Source organism: Carassius gibelio, chromosome A6 (genome assembly GCF_023724105.1).
Source record: "Carassius gibelio isolate Cgi1373 ecotype wild population from Czech Republic chromosome A6, carGib1.2-hapl.c, whole genome shotgun sequence".
Lineage (NCBI taxonomy): Eukaryota > Metazoa > Chordata > Actinopteri > Cypriniformes > Cyprinidae > Carassius > Carassius gibelio.
In genome coordinates, this window is record NC_068376.1 from 12,593,242 (window position 1) to 12,613,623 (window position 20,382).

At 35.6% G+C, this 20,382-nt stretch overlaps 1 protein-coding gene across 2 annotated transcripts in view; it reads right to left on the reverse strand.

Moving 5' to 3' along the window:
- Positions 1 to 16,752: 16,752 nt before the first annotated feature.
- The window catches only part of polg2 (polymerase (DNA directed), gamma 2, accessory subunit), an 88,921-nt gene continuing 85,291 nt past the window's right edge, over positions 16,753 to 20,382 (reverse strand). For both annotated transcript variants that reach the window (XM_052600761.1, XM_052600762.1), the window contains 3 exons: positions 17,930 to 18,010; positions 17,164 to 17,264; positions 16,753 to 17,078 (listed from right to left, as the gene is read on the reverse strand). In XM_052600761.1, the coding sequence (XP_052456721.1) occupies positions 16,913 to 17,078; positions 17,164 to 17,264; positions 17,930 to 18,010 (348 nt within the window). In that variant the 3' untranslated portion in view covers positions 16,753 to 16,912. The remainder of the gene's footprint in view (positions 17,079 to 17,163; positions 17,265 to 17,929; positions 18,011 to 20,382) is intronic.

The following is a 20,382-nucleotide window of genomic DNA, read 5'->3' on the forward strand; positions in this document are numbered from 1 at the left end:
GGGGAAATATTACATATTTGGATCCACTTTGTAACAGACAGTAAAGACACAAACTAGCAGTAGTTTTTATGGTCTGCGAAACAATAAAAAATAAGATTTTGAGTAATTTTGGTCTCCAAGAAATTGTTTTAAAAGAAAAATCTTAATCAACTTAACATAGTATCACAAGTGGCTTGATTTCTAGGTCTGTTGAATCTACTAGCGATTTGTGGGTTGTTTTTAGGCGGAAATATTACAGATGTGGATCCACTTTGTAATTGTGTATGAAGATGCAAATGTGCCTAAATGGACAAAGTCCATCAAAGGCATTTAAAGTTCTACCTTGGCATCATAGTGTTTCTTTGAGTGCCCTCTAGGGTCTCAATTGGCTTGAATTCTATCCCTGTTTTAGGTACTGGCATTTTAATTTTTTTAGCGGGAAATATTACGGATGTGGATCCAATTTGTAATTGAGTGCAAAGATGCAAACGTGCTTAAATGGACAGTCCATCAAAGGCATTTAAAGTTCTACCTTGGCATCATAGTGTTTCTTTGAGTGCCCTCTAGCGTCTCAATTGGCTTGAATTCTATACCTGTTTTAGGTACTTGTGTTTTAATTTTTTTTGCGGGAAATATTACGGATGTGGATCCAATTTGTAATTGAGTGCAAAGATGCAAACGTGCTTAAATGGACAGTCCATCAAAGGCATTTAAAGTTCTACCTTGGCATCATAGTGTTTCTTTGAGTTCCCTATAAGGTCTCAAGTGGTTTGAATTCTAAATCTATTGCAACTTCTGGCATTTTTTAAAATGTTTTTAGGGGGAAATATTACATATTTGGATCCACTTTGTAACAGACAGTAAAGACACAAACTAGCAGTAGTTTTTATGGTCTGTGAAACAGCAAAAGTTAAGATTTTGAGTAATTTTGGTCTCCAAGAAATTGTATTAAAAGAAAAATTGTAATCAAGTTAACATAGATAGCTTGACAAGTGATTTGAATTCTAGGTATGTTGTATCTACTAGCGATTTCTGGGTTGCTTTTAGGCAGAAATATTACGGATGTGGATCCACTCTGTTATTGAGTGTAAAGACGAAAAGGTGCTTAAATGGACAGTCCATCAAAGGCATTTAAAGTTCTACCTTGGCATCATAGTGTTTCTTTGAGTTCCCTCTAAGGTCTCAAGTGGTTTGAATTCTAAATCTATTGCAACTTCTGGCATTTTTTAAATGTTTTTAGGGGGAAATATTACATATTTGGATCCACTTTGTAACAGACAGTAAAGACACAAACTAGCAGTAGTTTTTATGGTCTGCGAAACAATAAAAAATAAGATTTTGAGTAATTTTGGTCTCCAAGAAATTGTTTTAAAAGAAAAATCTTAATCAACTTAACATAGTATCACAAGTGGCTTGATTTCTAGGTCTGTTGAATCTACTAGCGATTTGTGGGTTGTTTTTAGGCGGAAATATTACAGATGTGGATCCACTTTGTAATTGTGTATGAAGATGCAAATGTGCCTAAATGGACAAAGTCCATCAAAGGCATTTAAAGTTCTACCTTGGCATCATAGTGTTTCTTTGAGTGCCCTCTAGGGTCTCAATTGGCTTGAATTCTATCCCTGTTTTAGGTACTGGCATTTTAATTTTTTTAGCGGGAAATATTACGGATGTGGATCCACTTTGTAACTGAGTGCAAAGATGCAAACGTGCTTAAATGGACAGTCCATCAAAGGTATTTAAAGTTCTACCTTGGCATCATAGTGTTTCTTTGAGTTCCCTCTAAGGTCTCAAGTGGTTTGAATTCTAAATCTGTTGCAAGTTCTGGCATTTTTTAAAAATATTTTTAGGGGGAATTATTACATTTGTGGATCCACTTTGTAACAGACAGTAAAGACACAATCTTGCAGTGTTTATTGTGATGTGTGAAGTGATATGAGTAAAAAATTTGAGTAGTTTTCCTCTCCAAGATATTTTATTAATATAAAAATTTAAATCAAGTTAACATAGCTAGGATCAGAAGTGTCTTTATTTCTAGGTGTATTGTATCTACTGGCGAATTGTGGATTGTTTTTAGGCGGAAATATTACAGATGTGGATCCACTTTGTAATTGTGTATAAAGACGCAAATGTGCTTAGATGGACAGTCCATCAAAGGCATTTAAAGTTCTACCTTGGCATCATAGTGTTTCCTTGAGTTCCCTCTAAGGTCTCAAGTGGTTTGAATTCTAAATCTATTGCAACTTCTGGCATTTTTTAAATGTTTTTAGCGGAAAAAATATTACATATGTGGATCCACTTTGTAACAGACAGTAAAGACACAAACTAGCAGTAGTTTTTATGGTCTGCGAAACAATAAAAAATAAGATTTTGAGTAATTTTGGTCTCCAAGAAATTGTTTTAAAAGAAAAATGTTAATCAAGTTAACATAGTGTCACAAGTGGCTTGATTTCTAGGTCTTTTGTATCTACTAGCGATTTGTGGGTTGTTTTTAGCTGGAAATATTACAGAAGTGGATCCACTTTGTAATTGTGTATAAAGACGCAAACGTGCTTGAATGGACAAAGTCCATCAAAGGCATTTAAAGGTCTACCTTGGCATCATAGTGTTTCTTTGAGTGCCCTCTAGGGTCTCAATTGTCTTGAATTTTAAATCTGTTTTAGTTGCTGGCCTTTTTATTTTTTTAGGCAGAAATATTACAGATGAGGATCCACTTTGTAATTGTGTATAAAGACGCAAACGTGCTTAAATAGACAGTCCATCAAAGGCATTTAAAGTTCTACCTTGGCATCATAGTGTTTCTTTGAGTGCCCTCTAGGGTCTCAATTGGCTTGAATTCTACACCTGTTTTAGGTACTGTCATTTTTATTTTTTTAGCGGGAAATATTACGGATGTGGATCCACTTTGTAACTGAGTGCAAAGATGCAAACGTGCTTAAATGGACAGTCCATCAAAGGCATTTAAAGTTCTACCTTGGCATCATAGTGTGTCTTTGAGTTCCCTCTAAGGTCTCAAGTGGTTTGAAATCTAAATCTATTGCAACTTCTGGCATTTTTTAAATGTTTTTAGGGGGAAATATTACATATTTGGATCCACTTTGTAACAGACAGTAAAGACACAAACTAGCAGTAGTTTTTATGGTCTGCGAAACAATAAAAAATAAGATTTTGAGTAATTTTGGTCTCCAAGAAATTGTTTTAAAAGAAAAATGTTAATCAAGTTAACATAGTGTCACAAGTGGCTTGATTTCTAGGTCTTTTGTATCTACTAGCGATTTGTGGGTTGTTTTTAGCTGGAAATATTACAGAAGTGGATCCACTTAGTAATTGTGTATGAAGACGCAAACGTGCTTGAATGGACAAAGTCCATCAAAGGCATTTAAAGGTCTACCTTGGCATCATAGTGTTTCTTTGAGTGCCCTCTAGGGTCTCAATTGTCTTGAATTTTAAATCTGTTTTAGTTGCTGGCCTTTTTATTTTTTTAGGCAGAAATATTACAGATGAGGATCCACTTTGTAATTGTGTATAAAGACGCAAACGTGCTTAAATAGACAGTCCATCAAAGGCATTTAAAGTTCTACCTTGGCATCATAGTGTTTCTTTGAGTGCCCTCTAGGGTCTCAATTGGCTTGAATTCTACACCTGTTTTAGGTACTGTCATTTTTATTTTTTTAGCGGGAAATATTACGGATGTGGATCCACTTTGTAATTGAGTGCAAAGATGCAAACGTGCTTAAATGGACAGTCCATCAAAGGCATTTAAAGTTCTACCTTGGCATCATAGTGTGTCTTTGAGTTCCCTCTAAGGTCTCAAGTGGTTTGAATTCTAAATCTATTGCAACTTCTGGCATTTTTTAAATGTTTTTAGGGGGAAATATTACATATTTGGATCCACTTTGTAACAGACAGTAAAGACACAATCTTGCAGTGTTTATTGTGATGTGTGAAGTGATATGAGTAAAAATTTTGAGTAGTTTTCCTCTCCAAGATATTTTATTAATATAAAAATTTAAATCAAGTTAACATAGCTAGGATCAGAAGTGTCTTTATTTCTAGGTGTATTGTATCTACTGGCGAATTGTGGATTGTTTTTAGGCGGAAATATTACAGATGTGGATCCACTTTGTAATTGTGTATAAAGACGCAAATGTGCTTAAATGGACAGTCCATCAAAGGCATTTAAAGTTCTACCTTGGCATCATAGTGTTTCCTTGAGTTCCCTCTAAGGTCTCAAGTGGTTTGAATTCTAAATCTATTGCAACTTCTGGCATTTTTTAAATGTTTTTAGCGGAAAAAATATTACATATGTGGATCCACTTTGTAACAGACAGTAAAGACACAAACTAGCAGTAGTTTTTATGGTCTGCGAAACAATAAAAAATAAGATTTTTAGTAATTTTGGTCTCCAAGAAATTGTTTTAAAAGAAAAATCTTAATCAACTTAACATAGTATCACAAGTGGCTTGATTTCTAGGTCTGTTGAATCTACTAGCGATTTGTGGGTTGTTTTTAGGCGGAAATATTACAGATGTGGATCCACTTTGTAATTGTGTATGAAGATGCAAATGTGCCTAAATGGACAAAGTCCATCAAAGGCATTTAAAGTTCTACCTTGGCATCATAGTGTTTCTTTGAGTGCCCTCTAGGGTCTCAATTGGCTTGAATTCTATCCCTGTTTTAGGTACTGGCATTTTAATTTTTTTAGCGGGAAATATTACGGATGTGGATCCAATTTGTAATTGAGTGCAAAGATGCAAACGTGCTTAAATGGACAGTCCATCAAAGGCATTTAAAGTTCTACCTTGGCATCATAGTGTTTCTTTGAGTGCCCTCTAGCGTCTCAATTGGCTTGAATTCTATACCTGTTTTAGGTACTTGTGTTTTAATTTTTTTTGCGGGAAATATTACGGATGTGGATCCAATTTGTAATTGAGTGCAAAGATGCAAACGTGCTTAAATGGACAGTCCATCAAAGGCATTTAAAGTTCTACCTTGGCATCATAGTGTTTCTTTGAGTTCCCTATAAGGTCTCAAGTGGTTTGAATTCTAAATCTATTGCAACTTCTGGCATTTTTTAAAATGTTTTTAGGGGGAAATATTACATATTTGGATCCACTTTGTAACAGACAGTAAAGACACGAACTAGCAGTAGTTTTTATGGTCTGTGAAACAGCAAAAGTTAAGATTTTGAGTAATTTTGGTCTCCAAGAAATTGTATTAAAAGAAAAATTGTAATCAAGTTAACATAGATAGCTTGACAAGTGATTTGAATTCTAGGTATGTTGTATCTACTAGCGATTTCTGGGTTGCTTTTAGGCAGAAATATTACGGATGTGGATCCACTCTGTTATTGAGTGTAAAGACGAAAAGGTGCTTAAATGGACAGTCCATCAAAGGCATTTAAAGTTCTACCTTGGCATCATAGTGTTTCCTTGAGTTCCCTCTAAGGTCTCAAGTGGTTTGAATTCTAAATCTATTGCAACTTCTGGCATTTTTTAAATGTTTTTAGCGGAAAAAATATTACATATGTGGATCCACTTTGTAACAGACAGTAAAGACACAAACTAGCAGTAGTTTTTATGGTCTGCGAAACAATAAAAAATAAGATTTTTAGTAATTTTGGTCTCCAAGAAATTGTTTTAAAAGAAAAATGTTAATCAAGTTAACATAGTGTCACAAGTGGCTTGATTTCTAGGTCTGTTGTATCTACTAGCGATTTGTGGGTTGTTTTTAGCTGGAAATATTACAGAAGTGGATCCACTTTGTAATTGTGTATAAAGACGCAAACGTGCTTGAATGGACAAAGTCCATCAAAGGCATTTAAAGGTCTACCTTGGCATCATAGTGTTTCTTTGAGTGCCCTCTAGGGTCTCAATTGTCTTGAATTTTAAATCTGTTTTAGTTGCTGGCCTTTTTATTTTTTTAGGCAGAAATATTACAGATGAGGATCCACTTTGTAATTGTGTATAAAGACGCAAACGTGCTTAAATAGACAGTCCATCAAAGGCATTTAAAGTTCTACCTTGGCATCATAGTGTTTCTTTGAGTGCCCTCTAGGGTCTCAATTGGCTTGAATTCTACACCTGTTTTAGGTACTGTCATTTTTATTTTTTTAGCGGGAAATATTACGGATGTGGATCCACTTTGTAATTGAGTGCAAAGATGCAAACGTGCTTAAATGGACAGTCCATCAAAGGCATTTAAAGTTCTACCTTGGCATCATAGTGTGTCTTTGTGTTCCCTCTAAGGTCTCAAGTGGTTTGAATTCTAAATCTATTGCAACTTCTGGCATTTTTTAAATGTTTTTAGGGGGAAATATTACATATTTGGATCCACTTTGTAACAGACAGTAAAGACACAAACTAGCAGTAGTTTTTATGGTCTGCGAAACAATAAAAAATAAGATTTTGAGTAATTTTGGTCTCCAAGAAATTGTTTTAAAAGAAAAATGTTAATCAAGTTAACATAGTGTCACAAGTGGCTTGATTTCTAGGTCTGTTGTATCTACTAGCGATTTGTGGGTTGTTTTTAGCTGGAAATATTACAGATGTCGATCCACTTTGTAATTGTGTATAAAGACGCAAACATGCTTAAATGGACAAAGTCCATCAAAGGCATTTAAAGGTTGGCATCATAGTGTTTCTTTGAGTGCCCTCTAGGGTCTCAATTGTCTTGAATTTTAAATCTGTTTTAGCTGCTGGCCTTTTTATTTTTTTAGGCAGAAATATTACAGATGTGGATCCACTTTGTAATTGTGTATAAAGACGCAAACGTGCTTAAATAGACAGTCCATCAAAGGCATTTAAAGTTCTACCTTGGCATCATAGTGTTTCTTTGAGTGCCCTCTAGGGTCTCAATTGGCTTGAATTCTACACCTGTTTTAGGTACTGTCATTTTTATTTTTTTAGCGGGAAATATTACGGATGTGGATCCACTTTGTAATTGAGTGCAAAGATGCAAACGTGCTTAAATGGACAGTCCATCAAAGGCATTAAAAGTTCTACCTTGGCATCATAGTGTGTCTTTGAGTTCCCTCTAAGGTCTCAAGTGGTTTGAATTCTAAATCTATTGCAACTTCTGGCATTTTTTAAATGTTTTTAGGGGGAAATATTACAGATGTGGATCCACTTTTTAAGAGACAGCAAAGACCCAAACTTGCAGTAGTTTTTATGGTCTGTGAAACAGTAAAAGTTAAGATTTTGAGTAACTTTGGTCTCCAAAATATTGTATTAAAAGAAAAATTGTAATCAAGTTAACATAGATAGCTCGAAAAGTGATTTGTTATTCTAGGTATGTTGTATCTACTAGCGATTTCTGGGTTGCTTTTAGGCGAAATATTACATATGTGGATCCACTTCACAGTAAAGACACAAACTAGCAGTAGTTTTTATGGTCTGCGAAACAATAAAAAATTTGATTTTGAGTAATATTGGTCTCCAAGAAATTGTTTTAAAAGAAAAATGTTAATCAAGTTAACATAGTGTCACAAGTGGCTTGATTTCTAGGTCTGTTGTATCTACTAGCGATTTGTGGGTTGTTTTTAGCTGGAAATATTACAGAAGTGGATCCACTTTGTAATTGTGTATAAAGACGCAAACGTGCTTGAATGGACAAAGTCCATCAAAGGCATTTAAAGGTCTACCTTGGCATCATAGTGTTTCTTTGAGTGCCCTCTAGGGTCTCAATTGTCTTGAATTTTAAATCTGTTTTAGCTGCTGGCCTTTTTATTTTTTTAGGCAGAAATATTACAGATGTGGATCCACTTTGTAATTGTGTATAAAAGACGCAAACGTGCTTAAATGGACAAAGTCCATCAAAGGCATTTAAAGTTCTACCTTGGCATCATAGTGGTTCTTTGAGTGCCCTCTAGGTTCTCAATTGGCTTGAATTCTATACCTGTTTTAGGTACTGGCGTTTTTATTTTTTTAGTGGGAAATATTACGCATGTTGATCCACTTTGTAATTGAGTGCAAAGATGCAAACGTGCTTAAATGGACAGTCCATCAAAGATATTTAAAGTTCTACCTTGGCATCATAGTGTTTCTTTGAGTTCCTTATAAGGTCTCAAGTGGTTTGAATTCTAAATCTATTGCAACTTCTGGCATTTTTTAAATGTTTTTAGGTGGAAATATTACGTATGTGGATCCACTCTGTTATTGAGTGAAAAGACGAAAATGTGCTTAAATGGACAGTCCATCAAAGGCATTTAAAGTTCTACCTTGGCATCATAGTGTTTCTTTGAGTGCCCTCTAGCGTCTCAATTGGCTTGAATTCTATACCTGTTTTAGGTACTGGTGTTTTAATTTTTTTAACAGGAAATATTATGGATGTGGATCCAATTTGTAATTGAGTGCAAATATGCAAACGTGCTTAAATGTACAGCGGCTTGTTGGGCCGAAAAAAAGCAGCCCTTCAGTTTGGCAAACACAGCCTCGGCTGTGTCTGACCACCTGAACGTAGTTCTGGGGGAGATCAAGGCAGTCAGAGGTGCGGCTTGTTGACTGAAGTTGCGAATAAAACGCCGGTAGAAGTTGGCAAACCCCAGAAACCTCTGTAGGGCCTTACGGGAATCTGGACTTGGCCACTCTACCACAGCCTTAACTTTCTCGGGATCCATGCGTATTCCCTCAGTCGACACGATATATCCAAGAAACGGAACAGACTATGCATGAAAAGGGCATTTCTCCGCCTTGACAAAAAGCCCATTCTCTAGCAACCTCTGAAGCACTCGTCAAACGTGCTGCAAGTGTTCCTGGAGAGAAGAGGAAAAAAATCAATATGTCGTCCAGATAGACATATATGAATTGATCGAGCATATCTCAAAGCACGTCGTTGACGAATGCCTGGAAGACTGCTGGGGAGTTGGACAGCCCAAAGGGCATGACCCCTAGGGGTGTTAAAAGCGGTCTTCCATACTTCCCCCTCCCTAATACGGACCAAATGATAAGCATTACGCAAGTCCAATTTCGTGAAGATTGACGCTCCCTGCAACCTCTCGAAGGCTTAAGACATCAAAGGCAAAGGGTATGTATTCTTTATTGTGATGTTGTTCAGTCCCCGGTAATCAATACAAGGTCACAGCGACCCCTCTTTCTTGCCCACAAAAAAGAACCCCGCCCCCGCTGGAGAAGAGGAAGGGCGGATGAACCCCGAAGCTAGAGAATCAGAAATATATTTCTCTTATAAACCTTTTTGCAGTAATAATGTATTCTAAATTCTTGTGGTCGGTCCATACTATAAAAGGAACCCTCGAGCCTTCTAACCAGTGGCGCCATTCTTCCAATGCCATCTTGATTTCCAACAATCCAAGAAACGGAACAGACTATGCATGAAAAGTGCATTTCTCCGCCTTGACAAAAAGCCCATTCTCTAGCAACCTCTGAAGCACTCGTCGAACGTGCTGCAAGTGTTCCTGGAGAGGAGGAAAAAATCAATATGTCGCCCAGATAGACATATATGAATTGATCGAGCATAACTCACAGCACATCGTTGACGGATGCCTGGAAGAGTGCTGGGGAGTTGGACAGCCGAAGGGCATGACCAAGTATTCAAAGTGCCTACTGGGGGTGTTAAAAGCGGTCTTCCCCCTCCCTAATACGGACCAAATGATAAGCATTACGTAAGTCCAATTTCGTGAAGATTGACGCTCCCTGCAACCTCTCGAAGGCTGAAGACATCAACGGCAAAGGGTATGTATTCTTTATCGTGATGTTGTTCAGTCCCCGGCAATCAATTCTGCAGACATTGTTCCTTCTGGTTTATGTGCATTGTAAATCACTGAATGTCTATAAAATGTTGTCTCCCAAAAACTATTTTTTTTGTCAAGTCGTAATGCATGAGTATTTCCCAGATTTAAAACAGCCTATACATCACGTTAATAAATGGATACTTTTCAGATGTCTGGACTCTGTTTGGGATTAAAAAAACAAACAAAGACATGTTTTTTTTTTTTTTTTTTTTGCGCTTTTTACAAAATAAATCGTTACAAAGCAACTTTACAGAAAATTATGTTTCTACAATATTTAGTAGTAGCTAGTAGTTTGTGCACATTTGACAGGATTTTAGAAAAAATACAAATAATAATAATAATACAAGACGTAGTCAGCTAGACGATGAACTATCAATATTATTAATTAAGTTATTATATGATTCAGTCACACATTTAGCAATAATTGTTAGTTCTGTTTGTTGATTCAAGGTAGCATCATCTGGGGTCCTCTGAGGGTCAGCATCATCTCTTCTCAGGTGTTCTGGATCCAGACTGGAGCTTGTTTAAATCCTAGTTACCACGGGATGTAAATCCCGTGGCGAAACATAGAAACAAAATACAGACATCATTAGCATAGCTGCTGATCCAACAAAGTAAAATTAGTTTAACCCAAGTTAATGAATAAAAATGCACCTTTGAACAGATGCAACTACACTCACAATTAAAAAGATACATTATTCGAATGCTTGGTGAAAGAGATGTGTTTTTAATCTAGATTTAAACAGAGAGAGTGTGTCTGAACCCCGAACATTATCAGGAAGGCTATTCCAGAGTTTTGGAGCCAAATGTGAGAAAGCTCTACCTCCTTTAGTGGACTTTGCTATCCTAGGAATGTCCAAAAGTCCAGCGTTTTGTGACCTTAGGGTGCGTGATGGGTTGTAACGTGGTAGAAGGCTAGTTAGGTACGCTGGAGCTAAACCATTTAGGGCCTTATAGGTAAGTAATGATAATTTGTAACTGATACGGAACTTAATAGGTAGCCAGTGCAGAGACTGTAAAATTGGGGTAATATGATCATATTTTCTTGACCTGGTAAGGACTCTAGCTGCTGCATTTTGGACTACCTGTAGCTTGTTTATTGACGAAGCAGGACAACCACCTAGAAGTGCATTACAATAGTCCAGTCTAGAGGTCATGAATGCATGAACTAGCTTTTCTGCATCAGAAACAGATAACATGTTTCGTAGCTTGGCAATGTTTCTAAGATGGAAGAATGCAGTTTTTGTAACATTGGAAATATGATTTTCAAAAGACAAATTGCTGTCTAATATAACACCCAGATTTCTGACTGTAGAGGAAGTAACAGTACATCCGTCTAGTTGCAGATTGTAATCTACAAGATTCTGTGTAGTGATTTTTGGTCCAATAATTAGTATCTCTGTCTTATCCGAATTTAATTGGAGAAAATTGTGTGTCATCCAATCTTTTACATTTTTAACACACTCTGTTAGCTTAGATAATTGGGAAGTTTCATCTGGTCTCGTTGAGATATATAGCTGAGTATCATCAGCATAACAGTGGAAGCTAATTCCGTATTTTCTAATAATATTACCAAGGGGCAACATATATATTGAAAATAGAAGGGGACCTAGGACGGATCCTTGTGGCACTCCATATTTTACTGATGATAAATGAGATGACTCCCCATTTAAGTAAACAAAATGGTAGCGATCGGACAGGTAGGATCTAAACCATCTTAGAGCCTGCCCTTGAATACCTGTATAGTTTTGTAATCGATCTATGAGTATGTCATGATCTATGGTGTCGAACGCAGCACTAAGATCAAGTAAGACTAGAAATGAGATGCAGCCTTGGTCTGACGCAAGGAGCAGGTCATTTGTAATTTTAACAAGTGCAGTTTCTGTGCTATGGTGGGGCCTAAAACCTGACTGAAATTCTTCATACATATCATTTTTATGCAGGAAGGTGCTCAATTGAGCAGACACAACTTTCTCTAAAATTTTAGACATAAATGGAAGATTTGAAATAGGCCTATAATTTGCCAGTACACTAGGATCTAGTTTTGGTTTCTTAATAAGAGGCTTGATAACCGCCAGCTTGAATGGTTTTGGGACGTGTCCTAAAGTTAACGACGAGTTTATGATATTGAGAAGCGGTTCTTCGGCTACAGGTAACAGCTCTTTCAGTAATTTAATGGGTACAGGATCTAATAAACATGTTGTTGGTTTAGATACAGTGATAAGTTTATTTAGCTCTTCCTGTCCTATGGTTGTAAAGCACTGCAGTTTATCTTTGGGTGCGATGGATGAAACTGAAGTGTTAGACGCTGTAGAATCTACATTCGCTATTGTATTTCTAATGTTATCTATTTTATCAGTGAAGAAATTCATGAAGTCATTACTGTTTAACATTGGTGGAATATTTGAATCAGGTGGCATCTGGTAATTTGTTAACTTAGCCACTGTGCTAAATAAAAACCTTGGATTGTTTTGGTTATTTTCAATGAGTTTGTGTATATGCTCTGCCCTAGCAGTTTTTAGAGCCTGTCTATAGCTGGACATACTGTTTTTCCATGCAGTTCTAAAAACTTCTAAGTTAGTTTTTCTCCATTTGCGTTCAAGACTACGAGTTAATTTCTTGAGAGAGTGAGTATTACTGTTATACCATGGTACAGTACGTTTTTCTCTAACTTTTTTCAATTTGATTGGGGCAACAGCTTCTAATGTATTAGAGAAAATAGTGCCCATGTTGTCAGTAATTTTGTCTAATTCGTGTGTATTTTTGGGTACAATTAGCAGTTGAGATAGATCAGGCAGGTTATTTGCGAATCTTTCTTTGGTGGCTGGAACAATAGTTCTGCCCAGACGGTAACGCTGCGACATATAGTTAATATCAGTTATACGCAGCATGCACGATACAAGGAAATGGTCTGTAATATCATCACTTTGAGGTACAATATCTATAGCAGTAAGATCGATTCCATGCGATATAATTAAATCTAGTGTATGATTAAAACGATGAGTGGGCCCGGTGACATTTTGCTTGACTCCAAAGGAGTTTATTAGGTCAGTAAACGCAAGTCCTAATGTATCATTTGCATTATCAACGTGAATATTAAAATCTCCCATGATTAGCGCCTTATCAACTGTAACTAGAAGGTCTGAGAGGAAATCCGCAAATTCTTTTAGGAATTCTGTATACGGCCCTGGTGGTCTATACACAGTAGCCAGAGCAAGAGATACATTAGATTTCTTTTGCATGTCTGACAGAGTAACATTTAGCAGAAGTATTTCAAAAGAGTTAAACCTGTATCCTGTTTTCTGGGTAACATTGAGAATATCACTATATATTGTTGCAACACCCCCGCCACGACCAGTCTGACGGGGCTCATGCTTATAACAGTAGTTTGGTGGAGTAGACTCATTTAGACCAAAATAATCATTTGGTTTTAGCCAGGTTTCAGTCAAGCAGAGTAAATCAATACTATTATCTGTGATCATTTCATTTACAATAACTGCTTTTGGTGCGAGTGATCTAATATTTATGAGCCCAAACTTTAAAAATTGTTTTTGTTCATTTACTTTACATTTTTCTGGTTTAATTACGATAAGATTTTTTCTAGATCCTACATTATATTTATATTTTGATCTCACTATTCGGGGAACAGACACAGTCTTAATGGTTCAATATATTGGTAATGATTTCTGTGATAATTTATATTTTACGTTTTAACAATGTCATGCCTAAATAATGTCTCAGGACAGTTACTTATTACTGCAATATATATTTATATTTGTATTGCCAAAACGACTGCAGCTTTACTGCATACAATTAAAACAGTGCAAAAATTAAATTATTACAAAAAAGCAGCATACATTAAGAACTAACGTTTTTATCTCTGGCAGACGCACGTCTCTTTTGGCCAGTTTCTTTGTTTTTCTCTCAGAAGATCCTCATGTCTCCTGAGAAAATAAACAATAGCATATTATATTGTATGTACTACTCTATACGCCATTGCAAAAATTGCGAAAGCCAAACCAAAGTAGGCATTTGTCCTAAAACAGACACTTTACCTAAACCTGCTCTGCAAGTTTGAAATGCTCATCAGACACTACATATGAAAGAGCAAGAGATTCACACCTTTATTTCAACCCCCACAAGCGATGCAGATCTACCCCCAAACCCCAACCCCCTCCAGCTGGACTGAATTCAGTCACACTACTGATTGCTTAGTGTAAAGTGGACATGCTCTATCTAAAAGAAGAAAAAAAAGGTGTAGTAACATAAACCAGTGAACCGCAGAACACACACATCTGTACTAATCATATATTATTTTATTATACATATATGGGTAGTTGACAAATGGCCAAGAGAATGTACTTTTTTTTGGAAAACAACTTTTTAAGAAAAAAAAAAAAAAAACATTTGTGGAGTATGAAAATAGCAGTGGTCACTCATTTTGTCAATGGCTTCACATATTTTGTTCACGTTTTCACTCAGCAGTACTGTAAATGTGTCCTATGGTGTGACATTTAAAAAGTACTAAGACATTATATTAAAAAACATTTTAAAAAACTTGAGACAGAATTGTTCACATTATTTTCTTAAAGTGATATTTATTTTACATGAAAGTACTAATTAGAATAATTTTCACCATGGATAGATGATGTTGATAAACTTTTCCCTACGAATGTCAATAAAACTTTTTCGCCAACCTTACAAAACTGTTTGAAATTGTACCTATCTAATAGGAGATATTATTGTAACTCCCCTAATGCCAAACTTTACTCCTTTTTTTTAAAGCTATTTTAAAATAAGTATATTTTACTGTTGTTTTATGTTTTTCACACCATAGGACAAAACGTCACACCAAAGGACAAAGATAGTAATTGAAGTGAAAGTGACGTGACATACAGCCAAGTATGGTGACCCATACTCAGAATTCATGCTCTGCATTTAACCCATCCAAAGTGCACACACACACAACATGAACACACCCGAAGCACCGGGCATCATTTATGCTGCGGCGCCCGGGGAGCAGTTTCGGGGGTTCAGTGCCTTGCCAAGGGCACCTAAGTCATGATATTGCCATGAAAATAAAATCCCTAAAAACATTGCATAACATTCATGAACAGGGCTGCCAACTCTCACGCATCTGGTGTTACACTCAGATTTGGCAACCCTGTTCATGAACACCGTTCCATCTAAAACATATTCTTTTTGTTTCATTAATACGTTTTTCTCTTTCTTCCTAGTGCTTTAATTTTGAATATATCCAATTCCCTGAGAACCTTCATTTCGTGATATCTGTTTGAAATAATGATAGAATATAGATGAATGGATCAACAGAGAAATTAATGTAATTATGTAATTAATTATGAACTCATGACCTACTGTGTTTTCCCTACAAATTTAACCACTTGTCAATTTCTTATAAAACACAATATAGATTATTATTCTGTAATAACAAGCTTATGTAACTATTGTTGAACCTGAACCTCACACAGGTCTATTCTGATACTGAATAATAAGCAGTAGATCACTGACAAGCTACACAATATCGCGTTCATTATACCAGATAAATCCCCTTCGAAAAAGAAAGCGATATTGCGTAGCTTGTCAACGATCTACGGCTCTGTCTATTAAATGTCTCTCCATTTGAAAGCAGGTGATGGTGATTTAGCGCTAATCACGGAACCAGACTAACTGACTAGATGCGCATGATCATATTGTTAGATATATCGCCCAGCTCTACACTAAGATGTATATGGAAACATTTCAGTTTGATTTACTTTCTCCGTCGTTCTCTTAGGATCACCTCCTTTCTCTTTGGATCCTTTTTAATTCACTCCCTATACTGTCTAATCCTTTCTTTTGCACTCATCTCTCCCTCAGTTCTTTCTGTTCTAAAAAAAGTTAAGTAGCATTATAAATAGTAGCACTGTATTTATGTACTTTATATTTGTTTATAGTTGTTACATCATACAGGAGTTATTTTAGTAACACTTCAGAACATTTTATGTAGTTTCCAAAAAACGGCAATGAACATTAAAATGTAACTCATTATTGAATTTAAAATCATCAAAACTGGTCAAAAAAGAATGAAAAGTATGTTAACAAACTTTATCTATTTGCTTTAATAGCTTCTTAAGGAGGTCTTGTCCTAATGTGTGACATCTGTGTCCTATGGTGTGACAGGCCAAAGTGTCACACCAAAGGACATTTGAGCTTTTGTGGCAGTTAATATCAATGCTAATACTAGCTGAATTGTCATTAGCAATTAGCATGATACATTTGCATAATATTACATAGTCATGCAGTTAAAAATACAAATTTGAATTAAAAACTGAAATTTAGGGGTGTCACACCAAAGGATGAAAAAACTTCAGTGGTCTGAAAACATTAATGTAAAAAACAAATGAATGTAAAACAAGAAAATGTTTAACCGTTTACAGTATTCTAAATGATGAAAATGTTAAATAAATGATTTTTTATCTACTGGGACGGTGAAAAAGCCACGTCACGTCAACTACCCATTATGAGTGTGTGTGTGTGTGTGTGTACGTGTATATATATATATATATACATATATATATATATATATATATACATACATACACACACACAAACACCCCGTCCCTTTGCCCCACCTGGCTGTAGTTTTGTGAAGGACTTTAACACTTGACGGTAATAAGCCTTTTGGTTGGCTACCTATTGTGTATACTGTATGTATATATATATATATATATATATATATATATATATATATATATATATATATATATATATATATATATGTGTGTGTGTGTGTGTGTGTGTGTGTGTGTGTGTGTGTGTGTAAAGGAATACATGAATACATTTCACATTTCAAACCATGAAAAAATAAGGGTATTTTTTACAAACTTTCCCAAATGTTGGAAATACAGTAGGTTAATTAGCATAGAAATAAATTAAATTTCAGGATGGTACTGCTTATGATACAGTTTTACATGAAATCTTTGCATACATATATACATTTATATATACATACAAACACATACATATATTTTTTTTTTCTCAAATTTATTAATTTTTTTATTTATTTTACAAATGGAATACAAATAGCATTTTATATAAGCAGAGTAACAATTTTGTAAGAGTTACATAATTTCTGACACAATTATCATATCACCACATTGCAATATGAGATTAAAATAATAAAAGTCAGAAATTCTCTGAGGCAGACATATATTTGAGGAGAAATAATTTGATTTCTGAGATGTGCATAGTCTCTCTGATGGTGGTGTCTCTGTTACGGACCAGCAGAAGGCCACCTTTTAGTGTGGTTTCACTAACCATCACTGTGAAAAGGACACCCATCTCATCATACCTGCAGAATAAATGCAATTTAATAAAATATATTTTTTAAAAGCTTTACTTAGTATTGCTCAGTAAGTGTGGACAGAGTTAGTTACTTTGCGTGTAAATTCTCCAGAGATAATGACATTGTGTCCATGTATCCAGGCCATGTGGAAATTCCAGCTTCAAGAAACTCTTGGAACAAACCATCACAAACCTTAAGAGAGACATTTGTCTTAGGGGGAATCCATCTCAAGTGGTACATTTATAGCAAAAATCACCAGATTACAGATTTTTACTTTAATTCAAAAGACTGCTAAAATGTTACATTTCATGGTCAATTTAAATGGAAAAGGTTCAAATGTCAGTCCTAAATTTTTTAAGGCTAAATTATGTTGTGACTGCAGAAACTAACATTTGAGACTTTTTTTTAGCTAATAAATGCAGTTCATTTTATTTGAAACATTATTATTTTAGATGTAATTATATTTTACAGTAGGAAATCATTTTTACAGCATAATTCTATTACAGAGGACTTATTAGTGTGAATTTAACTGTGTGAAAATCAACCCGAAAGGGGGAATAAAAAAAAAAAAAAAAGAGATATATGAATATTGTGTATTGTGCATCAGAATATTTTAGATCAGCCTTTCTTTTTCAATTTTCACTAATATTTGTATGCTAATAATTAGATTAACTGCCACGTTGAACTTGAAAATGTAGTACAGAATTTTTTTTTATAAACTATTGCATGCTTTCAGGTAAAACAATTCCTAAAATAACACAACAAAAACTTACTGAATACTGACTCTGAACTTTTGTATGGTTTTTATAACATTAAATAGAAATTTGAATAAAAATACTCTGTTCGTCCTTTGGTACCTGTCTAAGCTCAGAACTGGAGCCTCGTCCCATATCCAAGCCTACTTTCACAGGAGTTAAAGTGGGATGCAGCTTCAAAACCTGAACAAACATAGAAAACACTGGTCAGCAATATCTACTTCGACCCACCCTAGGTGGTTTGTGTTGTCAACATTGCCAAGACGATGCTGTTTTCTGTGGTGCAAAAGCAAATGCGCCTGGTTTACATCTAAAGGATGAGGATGTGAAGAGTGGTAAAAAAAAAAAAAAAAAAAATATATATATATATATATATATATATATATATATATATATATAAAAAAAACCTTTGAAACACCTTTATTTTTAAGAGTGTAGGTTGGATCCGTGGTATGGTTTCATTTTATTTATATATATATATTATATATATATTATATATATATATATATATATATATATATATATATATATATATATATATATATATATATATATATATATATATATATATAAATAAAATGAAACCATACCACGGATCCAACCTACACTCTTAAAAATAAAGGTGTTTCAAAGGTTTTTTCAAGCGATGCCATAAAAGAACAATTTTTGGTTCCACAAAGAACCATTAAGTCAAAGGTTCTTTAAAGAACCATCTCTTTCTTAACTTTTTCTAGACAATGAGCTGACAGACAAGACAGAGTAGGAAACGAAGAGTCTCAGCAATCGAAATCTTCATTCAAATTTTATTAAGAATTTGAAACGGCAAATACAGTTTTGAAGATTCTTAGTAGTGTGACGGATCATGCATGCTCCCATTTGCCTCAAGTTCAGGTGAAGAAGGAGTGAACATTGAATTAACATGAACATCCAATCCATGCTGAAAGATATACTACAACTTACTGAATCTTGTAATCACTAGATATCATCAGGAAACATGGTGATAGCTTTCACTGTTATGCTGATGATACTCAGCTCTATATTTCTTCGCGGCCTGGTGAAACGCCAATTTGAAAAACTAATGGAATGCATAGTTGATCTAAAAAACTGGATGATGAGTAATTTGTTACTGCTAAATTCTGAAAAAACAGGTGTTAATTATAGGACCTAAAAACTCTGCTTTTAATAACCTAGAACACTGTCTAAGACTTGATGGTTGCTCTGTCAATTCTTCGTCATCAGTTAGGAACCTAGGTGTGCTATTTGATCGCAATCTTTCCTTAGAAAGACACATTTCTAGCATTTGTAAAACTGCATTTTTCCATCTCAAAAATATATCTAAATTACGGCCTATGCTCTCAATGTCAAATGCAGAAATGTTAATCCATGCATTTATGACCTCAAGGTTAGATTATTGTAATGCTTTATTGGGTGGTTGTTCTGCACGCTTAGTAAACAAACTACAGCTAGTCCAAAATGCAGCAGCAAGAGTTCTTACTAGAACCAGACAGTATGACCAATTAGCCCGGTCCTGTCATTGCTGCACTGGCTCCCTATCAAACATCGTATAGATTTTAAAATATTGCTTATTACTTATAAAGCCCTGAATGGTTTAGCACCTCAATATTTGAATGAGCTCCTTTTAAATTATACTCCTCTACGTTCGCTACGTTCTCAAAACTCAGGCAATTACATAATACCTAGAATATCAAAATCTACTGCGGGCGGCAGATCCTTTTCCTATTTGGCGCCTAAACTCTGGAATAACCTACCTAACATTGTTCGGGAGGCAGACACACTCTTGCAGTTTAAATCTAGATTAAAGACCCATCTCTTTAACCTGTCATACACATAACATACTAATACGCTTTTAATATCCAAATCCGTTAAAGGATTTTTAGGCTGCATTAATTAGGTAAACCGGAACCGGAAACACTTCACATAACACCCTATGTACTTGCTACATCATTGGAAGAATGGCATCTACGCTAAAATTTGTCCGTTTCTCTCTTGTTCCGAGGTCACCGTGGCCACCAGATCCAGTCTGTGTCCAGATCAGAGGATCACTGCAGTCACCCGGATCCAGTACGTATCCAGACCAGATGGTGGATCAACACCTAGAAAGGACCTCTATTGCCCTGAAAGACAGTGGAGACCAGGACAACTAGACCCCCAGATACAGATCCCCTGTAAAGACCTTTTCCCAGAGGACCACCAGGACAAGACCACAGGAAACAGATGATTCTTCTGCACAATCTGACTTTGCTGCAACCTGGAATTGAACTACTGGTTTCGTCTGGTCAGAGGAGAACTGGCCCCCCAACTGAGCCTGGTTTCTCCCAAGGTTTTTTTCTCCATTCTGTCACCGATGGAGTTTCGGTTCCTTGCTGCTGTCGCCTCTGCCTTGCTTAGTTGGGGTCACTTCATCTACAGCGATATCGTTGACTTGATTGCAAATAAATGCACATACACTATTTAACTGAACAGAGATGACGTCACTGAATTCAATGATGAACTGCCTTTAACTATCATTTTGCAATATTGACACACTGTTTTCC